The following is a 22,191-nucleotide window of genomic DNA, read 5'->3' as shown; positions in this document are numbered from 1 at the left end:
AAATCCTACTACCCAAGTTGATGGTATTAGTACATGTGGCATTTGGAAGGTGTATAAGTCATGAGGGTGGAACCGTCATGAATGGGATTAGTGCCTTATAAAAGAGGCTCTTCCGGAGAGATCCCTTGACCCTTCTGCCCTGTGAGGATACAATAAGTCTGTGACCTAGAAGAGGGCCCTTCGCTGATCATGCTGGCACCCTGACCTCAGACTTCCAGCCTCCAGAATGGTTAGCAATAAATTTCTGCTGTTTATAAACCACCCAGTCTGTGGTATCCAAAGCAGCCCAAACAGACTAAGATACTAGTGCTTAGTAAATGCCCAGTAAATGTTAGCTGAAAGCATGATTCCCTCCATCATTCTCTCCCTTTTCTTAGCTCCAGTTTCTTCCACTGGACCCTTCCCCTTAGCACATGTTCACGTTCAAATTCCCCACATAGTGAAAAACTCTTCCTCCATCTGCTTTTCTCTCAAGCCACTAACCCATCACTTTCCTTCCCTTTACTATATTCTTGAGAAGTCTGCCCTCTGATTCTCCACATGTCTGTCTCCTCTTCACTCCTACATCCAATCAGGCTCAGGATTAACCACTCCACTGAGCCAGCTCTCCACAAAGTCACCAATGACCTTCATGTCAACCGAATCCAAAAGTTTCTGCTGTGGAGATTAGAAAGCATGAATATAAAGAGTATGGCAGATAGCATATGCTCAATAAAATGGTAGTTGTTCTTATTTGTTTTAGTTTCCCTAACATTACTCACTTACTTTTTATAATTTGTTAATTTATTTATTTATTGGCTGCATTGGGTCTTCATTGCTGTGCCCGGGCTTTCTCTAGTTGTGGTGAGTGGGGGCCACTCTTTGCTGTGGTGTATGGGCTTCTCATTGCGGTGGCCTCTCTTGTTATGGAGCATGGACCCTAGGCACGCAGGCTTCAGTAGTTGTGGTACGCGGGCTCTAGAACGCAGGCTCAGTAGCTGTGGAGCACGGGCCTAGTTGCTCCACAGCTTGTGGGATCTTCCTGGACCAGGGATTGAACCCATGTCCCCTGCATTGGCAGGTGGATTCTTAACCACTGTGACACCAGGGAAGTCCCTGGTACCTCTTTTTAATTTTTTTTCTCTCCCTCCCTCCACTCATTATAAAGGTAATATAGTTGTATCCTAGCCTCTTTACCTAGAAAACCAGAGCTCAGAGCAAAATTTACATGCTAAGGCTTCATTGTGAGGTTCTACAAACAATATTCAGGACAAGAATAAGGGAAAAACAGAAAGGAAGGGAAAGAAAACAAAAGGTGAAGTGCTGGGCTTCCCTGGTGGCGCAGTGGTTGAGAGTCCGCCTGCCGATGCAGGGGGCGCGGGTTCGTGCCCCGGTCCGGGAGGATCCCACATCCCACATGCCGCGGAGCGGCTGGGCCCGTGAGCCATGGCCGCTGAGCCTGCGCGTCTGGAGCCTGTGCTCCGCAACGGGAGAGGCCACAACAGTGAGAGGCCCACGTACCGCAAAAAAAAAAAAAGGTGAAGTGCCTCAGAGCTAGCCACAGCTTTATAAGAAGATACAGCTAATTACTCAGTTATATAGAACTGAGAAACCATATAAAATGACGTTACGGTGTCTAGGAACTGTTTACTGGAGAGAGGAAGAGAAAACTATCTGTTGGCTCTTTGCTTCTATCTCTCATTTGTCAATTTCCTTATACCGTATGAGATATTAACTCCACTGTACTTCCAGGTTGTTTCCTCGCTCTTCAGTGCAGTCTTGGGAGATTGATCCCAATTACAGCAAGGGCTTCAGCTTACTCTGGAAGTGGTGTTAAGTGGCCAGATTCTCTGTGGGCCTCGTTAAGTCGGACCTGAGTGTCATAGCAGCTGCAGCTCCTGCTATAGCAGGTGCAATAGAGAAAATACAGAAGTCTGGTCCACACACTTGGGGAAGCTGAGGCAGACTACTGCATCAGGAAGTGGGTCGGTCCACAGTAGTGACTAGCTCTCTACAGAGTGGAGAGGCTGGAAGCAGGTAGGTCCAAGTGAATCTGGAGAGGTACTCAACTGGATTCAATAAAAGACCTATGTTTCAAAAACTTTATAAATACAGAAGAAAAACAAAATAACCTATATATCCACTAATCAAATGCAACTATTGCAATTATTTTGGTGTGTTTCCATCCAATCTCTTTCCTTATACATATAGGTTTTTCATTTTTTTTAATTTGAAAATATTTTCTAACTTTTTAATTGGAGTATAACATAATGGAAAAGTGTACATATTAAGTGCATAACTTGATAAATTTTCACAAATTTATCATATCCTTATAAATTAAATCAAGAAATAGATCATTAATATCACCCTACAAGCTTCGCCTCTTGCTCATTTCCAGTCTCTACATCTCCAAGGGTAATCACTATCCTGACTTCTGACAACATAGTTTTTTTAAAAATTTTTAAAAAATTAATTAGTTAACTTATTTTTGGCTGTGTTGGGCCTTCATTGCTGCACACAGGCTTTCTCTAGTTGCGGGGAGTGGGGGCTACTCTTCATTGTGGTGCGCAGGCTTCTCAGTGCAGCGGCTTCTCTTGTTGTGGAACATGGGCCCTAGAGCACCCAGGCTTCAGTAGTTGCGGTGCGTGGGCTCAGTAGTTGTGGCTTGCAGGCTCTAGAATGGAGGTTCAGTAATTGTGGTGCACGGGCTTAGTTGCTTCATGGCATGTGGGATCTTCCCAGACCAGGGCTTGAACCTGTGTCCCCTGCATTGTCAGGCAGATTCTTAACCACTGCACCACCAGGGAAGTCCCCATAGATTCGTTTTTACTGGTTTTATACTTCATAAAAATGGAATTGTACACTATATGTACTCTTTCTTGTCTGCTTTATTTCACTCAACAGTAAATTTGGGAAATTTATTCATGCTGTTCCTTTTCACTGCTGTATAACATCTCCAGATGTTCCAGAATTTCTATTTAGCACTTTTTTGAAACTGACTCTTTCTTTCATGCCATTGCATTCTTATCTTCTGACTCAGTTTGGGTTTTGGAAGGCTAAAGAGAGTTTCTGATGGTCTTAGGGAAGGAGTGCCCCTCACTCATTTGAGAGAGCTCCCAGAAGTTAGTGCTCTGGAGAATGTGGTAGCTGATATGAAGGCTACAAGTGTCATAATCATTTTGCCACCATAAGGAGGTCAACTTCAGGATGAATATGAGATTGGAAAGCAGAGAGAAGAAACAGAAACAAACTGGGATCCTGATGACATTGTTGAGCTGCTGAATCAAACCAACCTTGACGCCTGTCTATGTGAGTCCATAAATTTCCTTTACTGTCAAAGCCAGCTTAAATTAGGTTTTCTGTTAAGAGCAACAGAGTCTTTTTTTTAAAAATTTATTTATTTACTTATTTTAATTTTGGCTGCGTTGGGTCTTGGTTGCAGCAAGCGGGGGCTACTCTTCATTGCGGTGTGCGGGCTTCTCATTGCAGTGGCTTCTTTCATTGCAGAGCACGGGCTCTAGGCACGTGGGCTTCAGTAGTTGCAGCACGCAGGCTCAGTAGTTGTGACTCACGGGCTCTAGAGCACAGGCTCAGTAGTTGTGGCGCACGGGCTTAGTTGCTCTGTGGCATGTGGGATCTTCCTGGAGCAGGGCTCGAACCCGTGTCCCCTGCATTGGCAGGAGGATTTTCAACCACTGCGCCACCAGGGAAGCCCTGTTTTTTTTTTTTTTTTAATCTCCTACATCTAGTGGATCACTGAGTGCTGCCAATTCTACTCCTAAATATTTCTAAAATTTGTGTCTGCTCCATGATGAGTGTGAGCTGCTGTCCTAGGACAGACCCTGGGAGAAACACACTCAACAGACAGAATGTGCGGCTTCCCTGGTGGCACAGTGGTTAAGAATCTGCCTGCCAATGCAGGGGACATGGGTTCGAGCCCTGGTCCGGGAAGATCCCACATGCCATGGAGCAACTAAGCCCGTGCACCACAACTACAGAGCCTGTGCTCTACAGCCCACGAGCCACAACTAGCCGGCGTTCCACAACTACTGAAGCCCACGTACTTAAAGTCCGTGTTCTACAGCAAGAGAAGCCACCGCAATGAGAAGCCCACACACTGCAACAAAGAGTCGCCCCCACTTGCCACAACTAGAGAAAGCTGCGCACAGCAACGAAGACCCAACACAACCAAAAAATAAATAATAAAATAAAATAAATTTTTTTAATAAATAAAATAAATATTTTAAGGGACCTCTGTGGTGGTCCAGTGGTTAAGACTTCACCTTCCAATGTAGGGGGTATGGGTTCGATCCCTGGTCAGGGAGCTAAGATTCCCATGCCTCATGGCCAAAAAACCAAAACGTAAAACAGAAGCAATATTGTAATAAATCCAATAAAGACTTTAAAAATGGTCCACATCAAAAAAATCTTTAAAAAAATAAATATTTTAAGACAAACTTTTTTTACAATGAAATTTTCAATTGACTGAATGTACTATTTACTTATACTAAATTAAACACCTAATACATAAATGTGAGCAGTTTATACATTGCTGTCAATTCGTTTGCAGAGATATCTGCATCTTCATGTTCATTGCAGCACCATTCACAATAGCCAAGACATGGAAAAACACGTGTCATCAGCAAATAAATGGATAAAGATACACACACACACACACACACACACACACACACACACACACACACTTATTATCCAGCCATGAAGAAAGAAGAAAATCCTGCAATTTGCAACATGGATGGACCTTGAGGGCATTATGTTAAGTGAAATAACACGGTCTGCAGAGAAAGACAAATACAGTATGGTATGGTATCACTTACATGTGAATTCTTAAAAAGCCAAGTTCAGAGAAAGAGACGGTAAAGGAGTGGTTACCAGGGGCCTGTGGTGTGGGGGGAATGAGAAGACATTGGTCAAAGGGTACAAATATCTAGTTGTAACAGTAACAAGTTATAGGGATCTAATGTACATCATGGTGGTTACAGCAAATAATACTGTATTATATACTTGAAGGCGGCTAAAAGAATAGATCTGAAATGTTCTCACCACAAAGAAAGAAATGGTAATTATATAACAGGACAGAGGTGTTAGCTAATGCTGTGATGGTAATCATTTTAAAATACAGTTGATCCTCGAACAATACAGGGGTTAGGGCACTGACCCTCGTGCAGTCAAAAATATGCTTATAACTTCACAACTGGCCCTCCCTGTCTGTGATTCCGCATCTACGGATTCAATCAATCTTGGATTGTGTTGTACTGTAGTATGCATTTACTGAAGAAAATCCACGTATAAACCTTGTTGTTCAAGGGTCCACTGTATATAAGTGTAACAAATAAACATATTATTCACAATGTTGTATGCCAATTATATTTCAATAAAGCTGAAAAAAAAATTTATACACACTAAGTTTCTGCATTAAGCTTCTAAAGGAGTTTATCCTTGTTACTTCAACTGAGTCACAAATTATCCCATAACTAAGCCATGTGAAATAACCATTTATCATGCTCAAAAGTTCTGTGCGTCATGAATTTAGATAAGGCACAGCAGTGATAGTTTGTCTTTCATCCATGATATCTGGAGCTTCAACTAGATGACATGAAAGGCAGGTGCTAGACTCATATATGAGTTCTTGTTCCCTCACAGGTCTACTGGTTGATAATGGCTATAAACTAGAATATTAGGTACTCTGCACACAGACTTTGCCATATGGGGTCTCCATGTTGGCTAGTTTGGGATACTTCTTCCCAGCATGATGACTGGATTTCAAAGGTAGATTTCCCAAGAGAGGAATGGATGGCCAAGTGGAAATTGCATTGCCTTTTTAGACTAGCCTGAAATCACACAGTTTAACCATATTATCTTCAATGAACAGTCACAAATCCTTCCCAGTTTCAAGGAGAGGGGAAATAGACCCTATCTCTTAAAGGGGATTATCAATTTTCTGTCAGATGAGCCAGAAATACTGCTGTGACCTTTTCCAGAAAATCCAATCTTCCACATTCTACCCTCTAGCCACAACAATGAATTTTTTCCTGTATGCACAGTCCACTCACCTCTCCTTGGAGAACCTCCAAAGTCACATCACATAAGGATATTTCAGGTGTAGACTGGAGGTCAAGAATCCTGTCATCTAGGGACTTCCCTGGTGGCACAGTAGTTAAGAATCCACCTGCCGGAACTTCCCTGGTGGTGCAGTGGTTAAGAATCTGCCTGCCAATGCAGGGGACATGGGTTCAATCCCTGGTCCGGGAAATCTCACACGCTGCAGAGTAACTAAGCCCGTGGGCCACACTGAGCTCTCGCACCTAGAACCCGTGCTCCACAACAAGAGAAGCCACCACAATGAGAAAGCCCACGCACTGCAACAAAGAGTAGCCCCCGCTTGCAGCAACTAGAGAAAGCCAACATGCCGTAACGAAGACCCAATGCAGCCAAAAAATAAATAATTTAAAAATTTTCTATCATCTAGATCAGGCTAGCCTCATCTAGATAAGGCTCATTAAGTACAGTTTCCCTCTACGTGAAGACCTATGAACTTCTGCAGACTTTTCCTCCATAAACCCTACTGGGTGTTCACAAAAAATTGAGGAATATGCAGAAGAAGCTTTTCTTGTTTTGGTGGAAGGGAACACCAGCTGCTGGGGAAATTTTCAGAGAAGCGTCTTCCCTATCTTCCCTTCAGATAACAGATTTTATTTAGGCAGTACTCCAGCTCCAAGAGGGCGAGTAGGACATATGAAGTGTCCACTATGGAGATGCAGGGACAGAGCTGAGGCCAAGACTGAGGTTAAATCAGAACATCAAAGAATGCTCCCACCTCACCTCGAGAATATTGTCTTAATATAGCATATTCTTATGCTTGAAAATTTTAAGTTATCATCCTTCTCTGCAGTCAAAATATATAAATTAATTTATATAATTTTAAGTTCTGTGATCATGTTTTTAAAAATTACAACTATTATTATTTCACAGTTGATCAAAGTAACATACAGCACAAGTTTTGATACTTATTAAACATAAAAATGAGATGGACTGGGGCTTTGTTCTTTTTTTTCTTTTCTCCATTTAATTCTTGTACCTGTGGATGAATATTACTTATTTTCAGAATGAACAGAGTTCAACAGCAATTCCATTCTTTTTTTTTTAATATATATTTATTTATTTTTGGCTGCGTTGGGTCTTCATTGCTGTGTGTGGCTTTCTCTAATTGTGATGAATGGGGGCTACTCTTCGTTGCGGTGCACAGGCTTCTCATTGCGGTGGCTTCTCTTGTTGTGGAGCACGGGCTCTAGGCACGCAGGCTTCAGTAGCTGTGGCACGCGGGCTCAGTAGCTGTGGCGCAAGGGCTTAGTTGCTCCGCAGCATGTGGGATCTTCCAGGACCAAGGCTTGAACCTGTGTCCCCTGCATTGGCTAGCTGATTCTTAACCACGGCACCACCAGGGAAGTCCCTCAATTCCATTCTTACTTTTCATTTTTATAGATACAAGCATTGAGATAACTTGTTCACATAAATAAGTGGATGGAAATAGAAATCTTTCTAAAGCAATGTCACTTAGCTGTTTTAACTCTTTCCAAGTTACACTCCAAAAATCACAAAATCTATCACGCAAAATTATATATATATATATATATATATATATATATATATATATATATATATATATATGTTTGCGGTACGCGGGCCTCTCACTGTTGTGGCCTCTCCCGTTGCGGAGCACAGGCTCCAGACGCGCAGGCTCAGTGGCCATGGCTCACGGGTCCAGCCGCTGCGCGGCATGTGGGATCTTCCCGGACCGGGGCACGAACCCATGTCCCCTGCATCAGCAGGCGGACCCTCAACCACTGTGCCACCAGGGAAGCCCACGCAAAATTATTTTTAATGGTCTATCAGCTTTTACCAATAGTTTTCAAAACAAAGAATTGGAAATGACTTGCATAAGGGTTTCTGATCCAGTCATTAGAGTCATCAGTATTTCCAAAAGTTCCTTTGTTTAGTAGCCTCAATGCACACGGGGGCAATGCATCCTATGAGCTGGCTGAGAGGTTTGTCTCTTTTAAAACGGAGGAGGAAGATTGTAAAAGGGATGGTGCGTTCTCATGCTGATCTCTTTTAGAAGACAATATACCACCAATTTGATGACTATTGCTCTGAAAACTCTTGGAAGGCTAGTGTTGTGCCTTGCATGGAACAATCCCAGTGGCCAGAACTAAGAGCAAAAGTCTCAGATCTGGGGAAGGAGTGGGCAGGAGGGAGTCCATTAGATGGGGCAGAAGATTGTGGATTGTGGGAGGGTCCTTTATGGCCTAAGCCATTTTGTGATCTAAGCCTGGCCACAGTGCTTGTCCTTGAACAGGTCTCAGTAATTAGTGATCTTAAGGGAACAAAATTATGCAAGAACAAACTGTTATCAGGCCAGAGGAGTAACAACAGCAAAGAGAAGACTTCCAGTTCTGTTTTACAAAAAAAAGATTAGCCTGAAGCACTCAACCACCAGATCAGTTAGAACGTAAGGGATGCTGATGTCGAGATTTTCTGACTTTTGTGACTTTAATTAACTAAAGTTTGGACTCTGTTGACCACCCAAGCCCTTTCATGAATATGCATGTGCCCTTAGCTTAAACGTTCCCATTTTTGCTGTCAGGGAGCAGCAAAACCTTTGCCTTTCTGCTTTGGGAAAGATCCCTGTTGTTCTCTTTACTTGTTGCAATAATGACTGAACAAAAGTTTGTGTGCCCCGTGTACAGTGAGGCCAAATAAACCTAAACATCAAACATTGAAGCAGAGAAAGGTCTATTGCAAGACCAAGCAAGGAGAATGGGTGGCTCATGCTCAAAAATCCCGAACTCCCCAATGGTTTTTGGGGAAAGCTTTTTATAGGCAAAATTTGGGGTGAGGGCTGCAGGGTGTATGGCTTTCTTCTCATTGGTTGGTGGTGAGGTAACAAGGCAGTGCTCCAGGAATCTTGTGCTCAGCCTGAGGTTGCTATCCTCTCCCTGGGTGGGGGTCTTAGTTCCTGCAGATCTCAAAAATATTGTTATGTATATTCCTTGAGGAGGAACCAGGACCCTGCCCCAAGGCTGCATTAGTATTTCTTGATTGTTCCTCTGTTGTTTCTGCATTCGCTCCCTTCTCTGATTAGCAACTGTTTTAACCTGCCCTTTGGAACTTAGGGAAGGTCAAGGAGGCTGAATGAAGCCTATTTCCTACAAACAAGAAATGGGGGACACAGAAAGGCTTTGTACCCGGGAGTCCTACAGGGTCCTGCTAGGTTTCAATAATAAATTCTCCCTTCTCCTGATCTTTGGCTTGGTTGTGTCTTTTGGCTTGACACCCACCAAGGGATGAACCCAGTTTTTCTGGTAACAGTTCTCTTTCTCTGGGGACCCCCTGCCCTACCTGCTTATAATGGTCTTTGCTGGGCTAAGATGAACTTGAGAGATTCTAAATTCTGATCAGGTAACAGGGAAGAGCTAAATCAGACTCCATGTCTGATCTGTTTCATTGCCTTTAACCTTTGCTTTTCGTTGCTTTTGTTATTATAATCATATATAAATGGCCTGCCTCAGGTAACCATGCCCACCTGTGAGTGGCTGCAAGAAAAAAGAAACTAACACATCCCCTCACGGAGGTTGGTCATTCCAGGAGATGTTTTGCAAGACTGATGGCCCTTTTGCTTTACTTCCTCACTGCCCCTCTCTCTCTGATTCTATAAAAGAAACTGTCACCCAGGCCCAGATAGGACGGTTTTTCAGAGACACTAGTGTGACGCCTTCTCCGTCTGCTGGCTTTCCAAATAAAGTGGTATTCCTTGCCTCAACACCTCGCCTCTGATTCATTGGCCTGTCGTGCGGTGAGCAGAGCAAGCTTGGACTCGGTAACAATCACATAAGCTGGAATCTGAGTGTCTTTATGAGGATAGATGGTGTGAAATATCGGACATTTAGTCCATCAGGATACCACTCCTACTTCGGAGACAGTGGGGAGTAATCTGGGTGTAAAAAAAGATGGGGAAGGGCTTCCCTGGTGGCGCAGTGGTTGAGAGTCCGCCTGCCGATGCAGGGGACACGGGTTTGTGCCCCGGTCCGGAAAGATCCCACATGCCGCAGAGCGGCTAGGCCCGTGAGCCATGGCCGCTGAGCCTGTGCGTCCGGAGCCTGTGCTCCGCAAGGGAGAGGCCACAACAGTGAGAGGCCCGCGTACCGCAAGGAAAAAAAAAAAAAAAAAGATGGGGAAGAGTGGTACTGGGGGAGTACAGATGGGTGGGGGAGGAGTTGAAGGGAGAAAAAGGCAGAGCTACACCAGGACAAATCTGCTTCTTGCCCACTTCCACCAAGGAAAACATAAATTCAAGACACGTCTCAGCCTAAATGGCAAACGGGATTTCAAATCTCAGAACTGTAACTTGGGACTTCCCTGGTGGCGCAGTGGTTAAGAATCCGCCTGCCAATGCAGGGGACACGGGTTCAATCCATGGTCTAGGAAGATCCCACATGCCGCAGAGCAACTAAGCCCGTGCGCCAGAACTACTGAGCCCGCACTCTAGAGCCCACGAGCCCCAACTACTGAGCCCGTGTGCCACAACTACTGAAGCCCGTGCGCCTAGAGCCCGTGCTCCACAACGAGAAAAGTCACCGCAATGAGAAGTCAGCGCACCTCAAAGAAGAGTAGCCCCTGCTTGCCGCAACTAGAGAAAGCCCGCACGCAGCAACGAAGACCCAACGCAGCCAAAAACAAAAACCCACCAAAAAACAAAACTGTAACTTAATAACTGTGTGACTCTGAGCAAGGGAAACCTTGCTGAGTCTGCACAGTCTGTAAAATGGAACTGAATACCTTCCTCACAGGAGGCTTCAAGTGTGCTGGTAACACTGTATATTCATCTGGATGGTGGTTATGTTGAAAAAAAAAATCACAGAGTTGTACGTTTAAGATTTGTGCATTGTTCTGTCTGTATTGTCGATTAAAAAAATATTCACAAACTAAAAGTTAGAGTTGTTTTATTTGGTGGCAATTTTTAGGACTTCAAGCCCAGAAGGCAGCATCTCAAGTAACACTGAGAGAACTGCTCCAAGGAGGCAAGGGGGGAGCTAGGATATATAGGAGCTTTGTAACAAACGGCAGGTAGTCAGAACGTCATAAGATTACCGTTAATTAAAGAAAACCAGAAATCCCAAGTTAAGGAATTTAGCGCTTTTCTATGCATGGGAAAATGCAAGGGTTCTGGGCTCACTGAAATCATGCCTTTGCTATGCACCTCAGCTATCTGGGGCCAGTATCCTGTGTTTTCGTATCTTGAAATCAGGGATCACCTTAGGGAGTGGCTGCAGTCTGATGGCTGCTAGATGGCAGGTATTCTTTGTTTCCTTCCTAAATTCCCTTAGGGCTCACTAGCTCACCTTTGGTGGCGGCTGCACAGCTTCAATCGCTGATGATTGCGACATCCTTTGTTTCCTGATATGGCAGGCAATATTCCATTTACCAGTATGCTATACTTCAATAAAAAGGCTTGCAGTAAATAAAATAAAAAAGAACATTCCCCTTCCAGAATTGTTGTGAAGACTCAATAAATTAATGTTTATAAAGCCTAAATATACATAAAACATAAATGCGCTGCCAGGGTCCACAGTCCGGATACAGAGAGCACTAACGTTTACCTCTTGAAGCCTGTAGTCCCAAGGTCTTCCCTGTTACTGTCAACCTCTGTGCTGCGGCTGTTCTCTGGACCTCAGTTTGCCTGACCAAATAATGGGACCAGCTTAGGTGTTTTCAGGGAACTTGGCCAACTCGGCTCTAAGGAAGAGAACAGATCAGAGTGGGGCCTGTAGTCCTTAGCGGGAGTCGACTGCAGAAGAAGTCACCACGTGGCAGCCGGGCTCTCCTCCCTCTGGCCGCAGAACGAGCAGAAGTTGCCCAGAGCGGCCTCGCGGCGGCGCGCGTCACAATATGGGCCAGGCAGAGGCGCCCCCTGGCCCCGCCTCCGAGGCCGCTTACTTGGCCGTCGGCGCAGGCTTCACTCACCCGGGAGTTCTCCAAACTCGCGCTGTGGAGTATGCCCAGACTCCGCCAATCCACCCACCAGCGTCCTGAGGAAGAGATAGTGCAGCCCCCCAGCTCAGGCGTCCACTCCCCAACTTGTTTCTGGGGACAGGGGCGGGGTCCACCACTGCGCGTGATGTTGAAAGCCCGGCCCCAGGCCCCTCCTCTGGGAGGAGCTTCGTCATCACCGCCAGACTTAAGTCCCGGTGTCCAATCTCAGGCCAGTTTTTTGCTGCTCACCAATCCCGGAAGCTGAGGCCCATTGGGTCGCTAGCAGGGCACAGGACTGAGCTGAAAAGCCATACTTCCCTGCTAACGTCCTGTGCTCGTGCCGAGGTGAGTTTCTCTTCTGCTGCCCCATATTTGTCGTAGTGGAGATGGCCTCGAACCTTCACTACAGATGTGTCCGCCCCCAGGTTAGAGCGAAGAGCAAATGCTGAGGAGGCGGCCCGACTTGGTTTCTGATTTGAGCTTCCTCTTATTCGCTGAGTGATCTTGGATAAGTTCTCAGTTTCTCTGGACCTCAGTTTTCTCAGCGGTAAAATCTGTTCCTACATCAGAACTGTATGTAACAAGAGTTAAAGTGAGATAAAGCTCTTAAAGCTCCCGGCACATACTGTCAGTAAGTTTTGGTTGCCATCTTCCTTTTGTCTACCCACCAACACGATTTTTTCAGGAACTCCGGCTTTAATGTGGAATTGCAGAGACGCTTCTCATAAGTGGCAGGAGGGGTGTGGGTTTGCTTGCTTAGGCACCTGCCTTGGGTTTGGGAAAGCCAGGGCATGTTTTTCTTTTTACCCAGTGCTCTGTTAAAGTGAGACTGGAATCTGAACCTTCACCGGATGGGGTTAGTATAAATTAACTCTCCCTTCAGCCTGTCCATACTCTGGGCTGCAGGACCTCCCTTAGAAGAGTCTTGATGATTCTGATCAGTCCTGTTACTTTTCCCAAGGTCTCAGTTTTCTTATCTGTAATACAAGAAAAATCCGAGTATCATCCTTCCTGGAGTCACTGGGATTTTTTTTTTTTTCTTTTTACCGAAGATGATGGTAAATGCTTTGTTATTTTCCAGAGATGATTTTTTTCCAGGTTATCCAAGAAGTAAAGGAAGAAGGTGATGGAGGCAGTGACTTTATCAAATGCCCCTCCTGCTGACAAGATCTCCTCCATTTGCCGCTGTGTGTGGGGTGGAGGAGGGAGCAGGCACTCTAGCAGCTACAGGTTTGGGTAGATGATAGGCCCTGACCTCAAAGAGTACCAAGATTTGTGAGGAAAAATGAACAGACAAATGCAGTGATGTGCACAACTGTCAGGACATGGGAGGAACCAGAAATTTAAACTGCTAGCTGAAGGGTGACCTGCAGTTAGCCAGGCAAGGGACTTGGGGAAGGAAAGTGCAGAGGCCTGGAGTCAAATATGGTGGCTGGTTCTGCAAAGCCTGGAATATGGAGTCTGAAATGAAGAGGTGGAGAGATGGGGGAGGTGGGAGCCAGGTTATAAAGGGTATTACCAGGAAGTCTGGACGTTATCCTGAGGGTAGGAGCGATCTACTGGAAGAGATCCTGGGAATCACATGGTCAGATTTGGGGACTGCTTTGTGGGGAGAGGGGACACACCGGAAGCAGAGAGATCCCTGGTTCTGGGAGGGGTGGTCACAGCTAGAGCAGTGGCCCTGGAGTTGGACAGAGATAGGCTGGATAAAGATTTAGGAAGTATATATTCTTTTCACATACATCAAGAAGTCCAGGAAGTGTTATTGCAATCTTAGGTTTTACATTACAGTTTAGAGCAAACAGTGTCTTTTGTAATATTTACAAGTATTTACAGGATTTTTAATGCAGCCAGATAGACCAAATCTTGGCCACTGCTACATATTTAAGGTGGCTTTCCGTCCTGGCTTCTTCGAAACCAGAAGAAGAAGATAAACTCCCCCCCATCACCTGTCGAAACCCTAATCTGATAATACTCAGAAATGCCTCAAACAAACTGAAATACATTAGAGGGCTTTTTTAAGGCCCCCATGGATTATACTGTAGACCGGTTGTCTGGTTTGCTTTAACACTTGTCACCCAGGGCCTTGAGTCCCTGGTGAGATAGAGTATACAGAAAGAAGAACATGGTCAGGCACTGTGCAGAGTGCTTAAAAATCTCTTTAGAATGGGGGAGCTGAGATTCAAGCCCAGGTCTGTGCCACCCCAGAGCTTGAAATCTGTGCTGTGTTGCTGGACTTGATAAGTATACTTTTGGACATGTTGAGTCTCACTTATCTGTAGGATATACAGGTGGAGATGTCCAGAGGGAGGTGAATATATAGAACTGGGGTGGGAAGAATTAGTGATTAAGGTGATCACTGAAGACTTGAGCTTGACTAGGGAGTGAGAAGGGATTGAGGACAGAACCCTGAGGGACATCAATATTTATGGGGAGCAGAGAAGAAAGGCCCATCCAGCCAGGGAACACTCACATGAATACTGCTTTCTCTTCTTCCTGTGTTTTCAAGTTTCCTGTATCAAGGCAGCTCTAGAGCCCTCCTCTGAGAAAGGAAGACTGAGCCTCAGAGAGAAGGAACCTAGGCACTGACCTGGGAATAATAAAACCTGAATCCTGGTACTACCCTCACCCGCCTCTCCCCACACACCCAGCTTTTCTCTCTTTTCCATCTAGAACCTCTCCCAAGATAACATGAGGGTTCTGAATTCTGCCAGAGGTCCAGCTAGGCAGATGCTGACAAGCTCAGAGCCTATTAATGCAGGGCTGGCTGAAAGGCTGTGGCACCAGGCAGAAGATGAGGAAGTCAGGAGCTGGTAGAGGATGACTTCCTGTCCTAGAGGAAAACATCTGTCTTCTGCCTTCTGTTCTGTCCTTTGGAGCTCTTGTTCTTTGCAGATCTGTGTTTGCCGTTTCTACCTCTATGATTCCTGCCCCTCCAAGCCTTAGCCTTTTTTTTTTTTTTCAGAAACTGTTTATTTTCCGTCAACCTATTTCCATTTTAAGAGTTTGTGGAAGAACAGCTTAAGACCACTCAGTGGTTGTTCCTACCCACTCAGTGGCCTGAGCAGTGGGAGCTGCAGACCAGTCTTCAGTGGCAGGCTGAGCACTCCAGTCTTCAGGAGGGAACTGCTGAATAGGCACAGGGCACCTGCACGCCTTGGGACCAGTCCGCCACCTCAAGGCTTAGCCTTTTTGGTTTTCAGTTTCACAAGCAAAAGGGAGAGGCAAGCATGAGGTTTTTTCCTTTTCCCCTGAGGCCAGGTTTTTGTTCATACTCTTCAGCCTGGGTGTAATTTCAGAGCCATCCCTTGTGTTCTGGTAAATCTGGGAGAGGTCAACAGGTCATGGGTTGATCAAGCCCAGGAAACCAGCCACAGACCCTGGTAGCAGCTAGCAGGCTAGTTCCTCCTGTGAAGTCCAGACATGTTTGCCTGATCCCTGGGCAGGTTGGTGTCCCTGGGAAGTTTGGTAATGAAGAGTATTGCCTTCAGTGGTCTGTGGTTTGCTGCCCAGGTTGAACGTTTTTCTTTCTGTTTTTGTTTTAGCAGAAAGGGTAGTCTCCATAAGGTTATGCTAGACTATAAAATTCTTCCTGAGTCAGAAGTATTAGGAAAGACAATTTTGGTGTGTTGGTTATAGTTACAACTTGTCCAGTTACCTGCTCTACCATAATACTCTTTTTTTTTTTTAATAAGTTTATTTACTTATTTATTTATTTTTGTCTGAGTTGGGTTTTTGTTGCTGCGCACGGGCTTTTCTGTACTGTTGCGGCGAACGGGGGTGGGGGGGCTACTCTTCCTTGTGGTGTGCGGGCTTCTCACTGCGGTGGCTTCTCTTGTTGCGGAGTACGGGCTCTAGGCATGCGGGCTTCAGTAGCTGTGGCTCGCGGGCTCTAGAGTGCAGGCTTAGTAGTTGTGGTGCATGGGCTTAGTTGCTCTGTGGCATGTGGGATCTTCCTGGGCCAGGGATTGAAACCTTGTGCCCTGCATTGGCAGGAGGATTCTTAACCACTGCGCCACCAGGGAAGTTCCCCATTTGGAGACTTCTGATTTTCATAGCTCTCCAAACAGGGTTGCTTCAATCACCCACCTGCTTCGTTCAGTTAGAAATTTTCATGTATCTGTAATTTCCTGCTTTCTGCTGCATTGAAGTCCTGTGTCTAGTTCCTCTTCCTGGAAAGACTCTTACCCTTGACTCTTGGGACTGTCCCAACTAATTCTTAAAAGCCAGTGTCATTATTCCCTGGTTCTTGCCCTACAGAAGTCATTTGCTTTTCTGTAGCACAGTGTACATGCACATGTATTTTATAGGTCTGTGTTTACTTGCCTTTTCCCGCCTTTACCATCAGCTCCTCCTTGAATAGTTGGCTCTGCCACTTAGCTGTTGATTTGGGGCAAATAATTTTACCTCTCTGAGCCTGTTTTTTTCATCTAAAAAATAGTATACTTCCCTTGTAAGACCGTACTCAGGCCTAGCAGCATGGCCAATCAGACCTCTGAAAGAGGGACTCAGAGTCTCTGTAGTTCTGACAACCTCCTGGGAACATTCATTTCATCCTTTGAAAAGGGACCCTTTCCTGAGCCAGTTCTGTCACCTGGTCTCACTTTGTCTCATAAAGGCCTTTGTCTGTCTTACAGTGGTTTGAGACCTCATGTAGTTAAGGCTGGGTACTTCTGGGAAGCCACCTCGCCTTTGTTTTTAGGTTTTAGAGCTCTTTAAGCAGAACTTTAGCCTGATGGAAGAAGGGCATCCAGGCTGGTGGTCCCGTTAGTGTTTGTCCAGGAGTTACTGGCTTTGCGTGGTTCCAGGCACCTCGTCTCAGCTCATAGGCATATACACATGACTCTGTTTTTTCTCCTATCACCCCTGTGCCCCCTTCCTGTTTTACAGGAGTCTTGATCAGTGGGCCCAAGCAACGGCACTGACCCCATACCATTCTCTTCCCATCTATGTTTCAGGGGGCAATGGCGGCTTCCTGTATCCTGCACACTGGACAGAAGATGCCCCTGATTGGACTGGGCACCTGGAAGAGTGAGCCTGGCCAGGTGAGGGATGGGAGGTTAGGAGGGGGGCTTCTTGCTCCTCTGCTCGGGAAAAGGCACTATTCAGGAGAGGGTGTCTGTGTTTTTTCTAGCAGCCCCCCCGCCCGCCGACTATACTTCACCTCAGGTGGGATGAGCCTGGAGGGCAGTGGGAAGAAACAAGGGAAGAAGGGACCAGCAGTGAGCACTTGGCTTCCACAGCTGATTCAGAGGAGTGGTTGAGGGGCCCAGCACTGCCTAGAGTGTAGGAAGGAGCCCTTTTGCTGACTGGACCTGCACTGCTGTGAAGGCATGGGACCCCTCTGTGCCTGGCCTTATGCTGACCCCTAATATGCCACTTATCACCCTGTGCTGTGATCATGTCTCCTGTTCCAAGCTGGGTTCCTTGAGGCCAGAGGTAGGCACACAGCAGGTATTAGGGTTTAAAGAATAACTAGGTCAACTGTTTAGACTGAAGGTCAGCAAACTTTTTCTTAAAGAACGAGGTGGTTAATAATTTAGATTTTGTTAGACAGTTTGCAAAATGGAGGTGATTATGTACTTACGTAACTATTTAAAAATATAAAAATCATTCTTAGCTCAAGGGCCAAAAAAAACCAAAAGAAAACTGCTAGAGTTTAGCAACCCCTGGTGTAGACCCTTCCAGCCCAGGGAGCCTAGGAGGAGAGACCTGTTTTTCTAGATTGACACAGGTAGAGATTCAGCTTGCACCTGGGGTGGAGCATCTCCTCAGGACTTGTTCCTTGTGCTTGGAATCTGAGTCAGAGTTTAGAGAAGTTTGGGAGGGACTCTGGCAAGGAGAATGGCCTCTTCTCTCTGGAATTTAGGCTGGTGTGGCTGGATGAACTCTGCCTTTTTTACCTTTGCTTTCCTTCCTACAGCTGCCTAGGAGGCTGGTTCTGTAGGCAGGCACTGACATGGCCTGGGGCAAGTCCAGGAGCTAGATGAAGGCAGTTGGTGACAACCAGAGCCAGGGCCAAGATTGGGGGCAGGGATGGAGGGGATGGGGAAGGGTATGGAGCGGCAGGAGTAGGGTCAGGTGTGAGGGGCATATGTCTGGATAGTAAGAGCTACACCTAAATGGGGATCTTGAGTGGCAGGGGCCTGGCACCCTTGGTTCTGCTCCTAATGCTGTGTGAGTCTGGTTTTTAACAAATTGACTGACCTGTCCTCCTCCTTGGTGTCTGCTTGCTTCTCTTCTGGCGGGGGACTCTGGGCCCAGCTTCCATCTCACTTCTCTGCCTTCCTTCATTTTCTCCCCCCTCACCTCTTCTGCTCGCCTGAGCTCTCTTGGTCTACATGGCTTCCTAAGGTTCTCTCTCCATGTGGCTTTGCCCTGGGAACTATTTACCTGTGTATCATGTTTCCCTAACCAGCTCCCCAGGGCTGGGGACCTGTCTCCATGACTACACTTCTGCCTTCTGTCCCGTGTCAATGTGTCCATCCACCTTCTGAACATCTAGGTGAGAACACATTGTTTGTTTTAGCTGGGCCCTGCTGAGATTGCTTGGAAGGAACCTTGGAGGTTAGTGGGGTGGGGACAAAGGGTTTGGGGTCTCTGAAGAGACTTCTGGTCCCTGAGACTAGAGCCATCTTCTCACTTCCACTGCATGGATGACTGCAGTGGTAAATTCCTGCCCCCTCCCCGCATCAGTGACCCTCGGGAGGGCAGTTTCTGGTCCAGACCAACAGAGCTAAAACTTCTGCTTTTCTCACCTGGCAGGTAAAAGCAGTTATTAAGTATGCCTTGAGTATAGGCTACCGCCACATTGACTGTGCTGCTATCTACGGCAACGAGACTGAGATTGGGGAGGCCCTGAAGGAGAATGTGGGACCTGGCAAGGTGAGGACTGGGGCTACAGAGGGGTGGGGTGAGAAAACTCAGAGGCTGGGGCTGAGGCCTGGCGAGAGGGATCTGGCATCAGCTTCCTTCTAATTCCTCTCCCAGAGATGAGGGTGGGTGAGATTGGGTGCCCGTGGCTCTTCTAACTATGGACCCTGCCCCCTGTACTAGTTGGTGCCTCGGGAGGAGCTGTTTGTGACTTCCAAGCTGTGGAACACGAAGCACCACCCTGAGGATGTGGAGCCTGCCCTCCGGAAGACACTCGCTGACCTCCAGCTGGAGTATTTGGACCTGTACCTGGTGCACTGGCCTTATGCCTTTGAGTGAGCCTTGCCAGAGTCTTCATCCAGGGAATCAGGGGTTGGCAGAGTCATGTTAGTAACCTTTTGTAAGTCACAGTAGCAGAACAGGAGAGGAACACTCAGCCTTTTCTGCTACAGTTTAGCTACAAAAAAGGAGAGCAGCCTCACATGGTGTGTATCCTAGGGGGTACATGGGTGGTCCCTCCTGCTGCCTTTGTACATTTGGGAAACGTACTAGCTTCTGCTGACCTAGGCCCTGGGGTTGCAGTTGAGTAAGCTCCCACAGAGGGTGTGAGAGGAGCCGACCATCAGCTCTGTGCTCTGTGCTTGGAGAAGGCTGCAGGGGCATGCAACTCCCCGAGGTGAAAGGAGTTAAGGAAGACTTTCCAGAGGAGAGGAGGTATAATGTGTCTAGGAAGAAGAAGAGGGGGGATGGGCATTCCATATAGAGTTAACACTTGGGTTATGACCTGGAAAGGTGAAAAACCATGCTTGTTTCTCATTCTTGGCCCTTTACCCTTTCTGGGCTTGGATCATGGGATGTAGCATGGCTAGACGGGCAGGTAGGCAGGAGCCTGGCATTTGTGCCCACAGCGGGGGGGCCGTCTTTCACTCAGGCGGGGTGACAACCCCTTTCCTAAGAATGCTGATGGGACTATACGCTATGACTCCACCCACTACAAGGAGACCTGGAAGGCTCTGGAGGCACTGGTGGCTAAAGGGCTGGTGCGGGCACTGGGCCTGTCCAACTTCAGCAGTCGGCAGATCGATGATGTGCTCAGTGTGGCCTCTGTGCGCCCAGCTGTCCTGCAGGTGAACACAGCAAAGATCAGTTGGTTTGGGGGCTGTGTGTGTGTGTGTGTGTGTGTGTGTGTGTGTGTGTAAATGAGCATGAGTGAGCAGATGATGGGTCTACTTCAGAGAGATGGCTAGAAAGTTGTCAGAAGTGTGGTGCAGAAATCCTCTGCTTAAGGAAGGGCATTGAAGTGTGGGAAGAGAATGAAATAGTGGAAAACTGTCTAGAGAGTGAGAAAAGCAGGTTGAGGGGAAGCAGGGGGTCAGCGATGCAGGGTTGGTCAGGATGTGCATGTCTGGGTGGGGCCAGCAAGCTGGCTGTGGCCACCTCATGATGATAGGTTGTTTCTTGGCTCAGGTGGAATGCCACCCATACATGGCTCAGAATGAGCTGATTGCCCACTGCCGAGCACGTGGCCTGGAGGTGACTGCTTATAGCCCCCTGGGCTCCTCTGATCGTGCTTGGCGTGATCCTGATGAGCCTGTCCTGCTTGAGGAGCCAGTGGTCCTGGCACTGGCTGAAAAGTATGGCCGGTCTCCAGCTCAGATCTTGCTGAGGTATGAGCAATCTTGGGGAAAGATAGTCAGGTTAGGGAGAAGGCTTCTGGGTTGGGAGGCAAGGGTTGAGGGGTTCCTTATCCAAATGCCTGGATGGGGCTGAGAATCCTGCCGTGTCATCTGGGGAGAGGCCACTCTGAGGCATGTTCCCTATTCCAGTGAGGCTCAGGGGTTCCAGGAGCTCAGAGAAGACTGCATGGAGGACCAAAAGAAAAAAAAGTGCTTATGTGTACTGACTCCACTTCCTCATCTATACCTCAATTCCCCACTCAGGTGGCAGGTCCAGCGGAAAGTGAGCTGCATCCCCAAGAGTGTCACACCTTCCCATATCCTTCAGAACATCCAGGTACTTGGTGATGTGTCTGTCCTGTCTTCTTTAGTCCATTGGGACACAGTCTGGCCCTGACTGTTTGGCTAAGAAGGCATTGTTCTGGAATCCCAACTTCCACTCGCAAAACTGGCTTTCCTGACCACCCGCCCCCGCCTCCCATCCCCAGGTGTTTGACTTCACTTTTAGCCTGGAGGAGATGAAGCAGCTGGATGCCCTGAATAAAAATTTGCGATTCATCGTGCCCATGCTTACGGTGAGTGTGTATCACCCCCCCAGAGGCAGGGAATATGAGATTTGGGGCAGGATTCTGCCCTAAGTCTGGCCTCAACCTTCCTGGTCACAGGATGTTGTTGGTAGGATTGCTGTCCTGGACACAGTGGGCTCTTTTTTCTTTACTGAGCTCCGGGAAGTAGTCTGGGTGAGGGATAAGGCATGTAGCCTGTGAGTTCCAGTCCTGCATCTCGATACCTTGTAACCTAGAACAAGTTATTTAACTTCTCCCACCTTCAGCTTCCTATGTGTAAAAAGATCCCAGTTCCTGACACATAACAATTACCCAGTAAATGATATGAATGGGACATTCTCAACCTTGTTAGAGGTTTCCCTGTTGCACATAGGGAAATAAAGAGTTCATTATCCCAGCTGAGACTGCAAACTCTTAGGGGCAGGGTCAGCCACGTACCAGGCTGTGGGTTTGGTGCTGGAATGCTCTTGGTCCTGTGGCATTCTCTGAGGCCCTAGCCTCAGTCTGTGCCATCTGTCATAGTGCTGTACACAGGTGAGGCTGTTGAGTAAGATTCTTGGGAAAAGATGTTCTGGGTCTTTGGAATGTCAGCTCCTACTAATGGAGTCATCTGTTTCTCTTTCCAGGTGGATGGGAAGAGGGTCCCGAGAGATGCAGGTCACCCTCTCTACCCCTTCAGTGACCCATATTGAGACCACAGCTTCCTGGCTTCCTTTTCATCTCTCCAGCTATAACGTCCTGCCATCCCCAGAAAGAAGGAGTTAATAAAGCCATTGGAGTATCCATCCATGATACTTGCTTGTCTTATTTGTCTGGTCAGACCTGATATGGAAACAGTTTCTTTTACGGATGCTGGGTGTGACCTGCCATGAGTCCAAACTCCCTTATCTTTCTTGACTCTGGAGAAACCAGTGTGTAGCTGAATTCCGTGTCCGCCTTCATAAATTATAAGGTGTATTAGTGGAGTAGCGCCACCTAGAGGCATCTCTTAGCACTACATGCCATCCCAGTGTAGTCTTAGTGGGAATGCCAAAAATTGGTCACTT

At 46.9% G+C, this 22,191-nt stretch overlaps 2 protein-coding genes across 4 annotated transcripts in view; one reads left to right on the top strand and one right to left on the bottom strand.

The window, feature by feature from the left end:
• Positions 1-12,146, bottom strand: part of PRDX1 (peroxiredoxin 1) — a 45,047-nt gene extending 32,901 nt beyond the window's left edge. Inside the window, exon 1 of one of the 2 annotated variants that reach the window (XM_033416535.2) lies at positions 12,022-12,146. The gene's annotated coding sequence lies outside the window, so the exon portion shown is untranslated. Of the gene's footprint in view, positions 1-11,657; positions 11,677-12,021 lie in introns of those variants that run through there. The other variant, XM_049701227.1, reaches the window with a different exon arrangement.
• A 95-nt stretch (positions 12,147-12,241) lies between these two features.
• Positions 12,242-21,937, top strand: AKR1A1 (aldo-keto reductase family 1 member A1). Of its 2 annotated transcripts, none has more exons than XM_012539058.3 (9): positions 12,242-12,375; positions 16,989-17,075; positions 18,796-18,915; positions 19,087-19,238; positions 19,835-20,030; positions 20,371-20,570; positions 20,844-20,916; positions 21,068-21,154; positions 21,772-21,937. In XM_012539058.3, the coding sequence occupies exons 2-9, from the start codon at positions 16,995-16,997 to the stop codon at positions 21,835-21,837; spliced, it is 975 nt and encodes a 324-aa protein (XP_012394512.1). In that variant the 5' UTR covers positions 12,242-12,375; positions 16,989-16,994; the 3' UTR covers positions 21,838-21,937. The 2 variants fall into 2 exon arrangements, with proteins under 2 accessions (XP_012394512.1, XP_049557161.1); XM_049701204.1 differs by lacking the exon at positions 12,242-12,375 and adding an exon at positions 12,558-12,577.
• The last annotated feature ends 254 nt before the right edge of the window (positions 21,938-22,191 follow it).

Source organism: Orcinus orca, chromosome 1, assembly GCF_937001465.1.
Source record: "Orcinus orca chromosome 1, mOrcOrc1.1, whole genome shotgun sequence".
In the NCBI taxonomy this organism is placed as follows: Eukaryota; Metazoa; Chordata; class Mammalia; order Artiodactyla; family Delphinidae; genus Orcinus; species Orcinus orca.
The sequence above is the reverse complement of the archived record's forward strand: the minus strand, read 5'-3'. Positions and strand labels throughout refer to the sequence as shown.

Excerpts from the sequence above, each read along its gene's own strand:
- AKR1A1 (XM_012539058.3), top strand. The coding sequence starts at position 16,995 with ATGGCGGCTTCCTGTATCCTGCACACTGGACAGAAGATGCCCCTGATT. Across the intron at positions 19,239-19,834 it reads CACTGGCCTTATGCCTTTGA|GCGGGGTGACAACCCCTTTC; the intron begins GTGAGCCTTGCC and ends TCTTTCACTCAG. Across the intron at positions 20,571-20,843 it reads CCAGCTCAGATCTTGCTGAG|GTGGCAGGTCCAGCGGAAAG; the intron begins GTATGAGCAATC and ends TTCCCCACTCAG.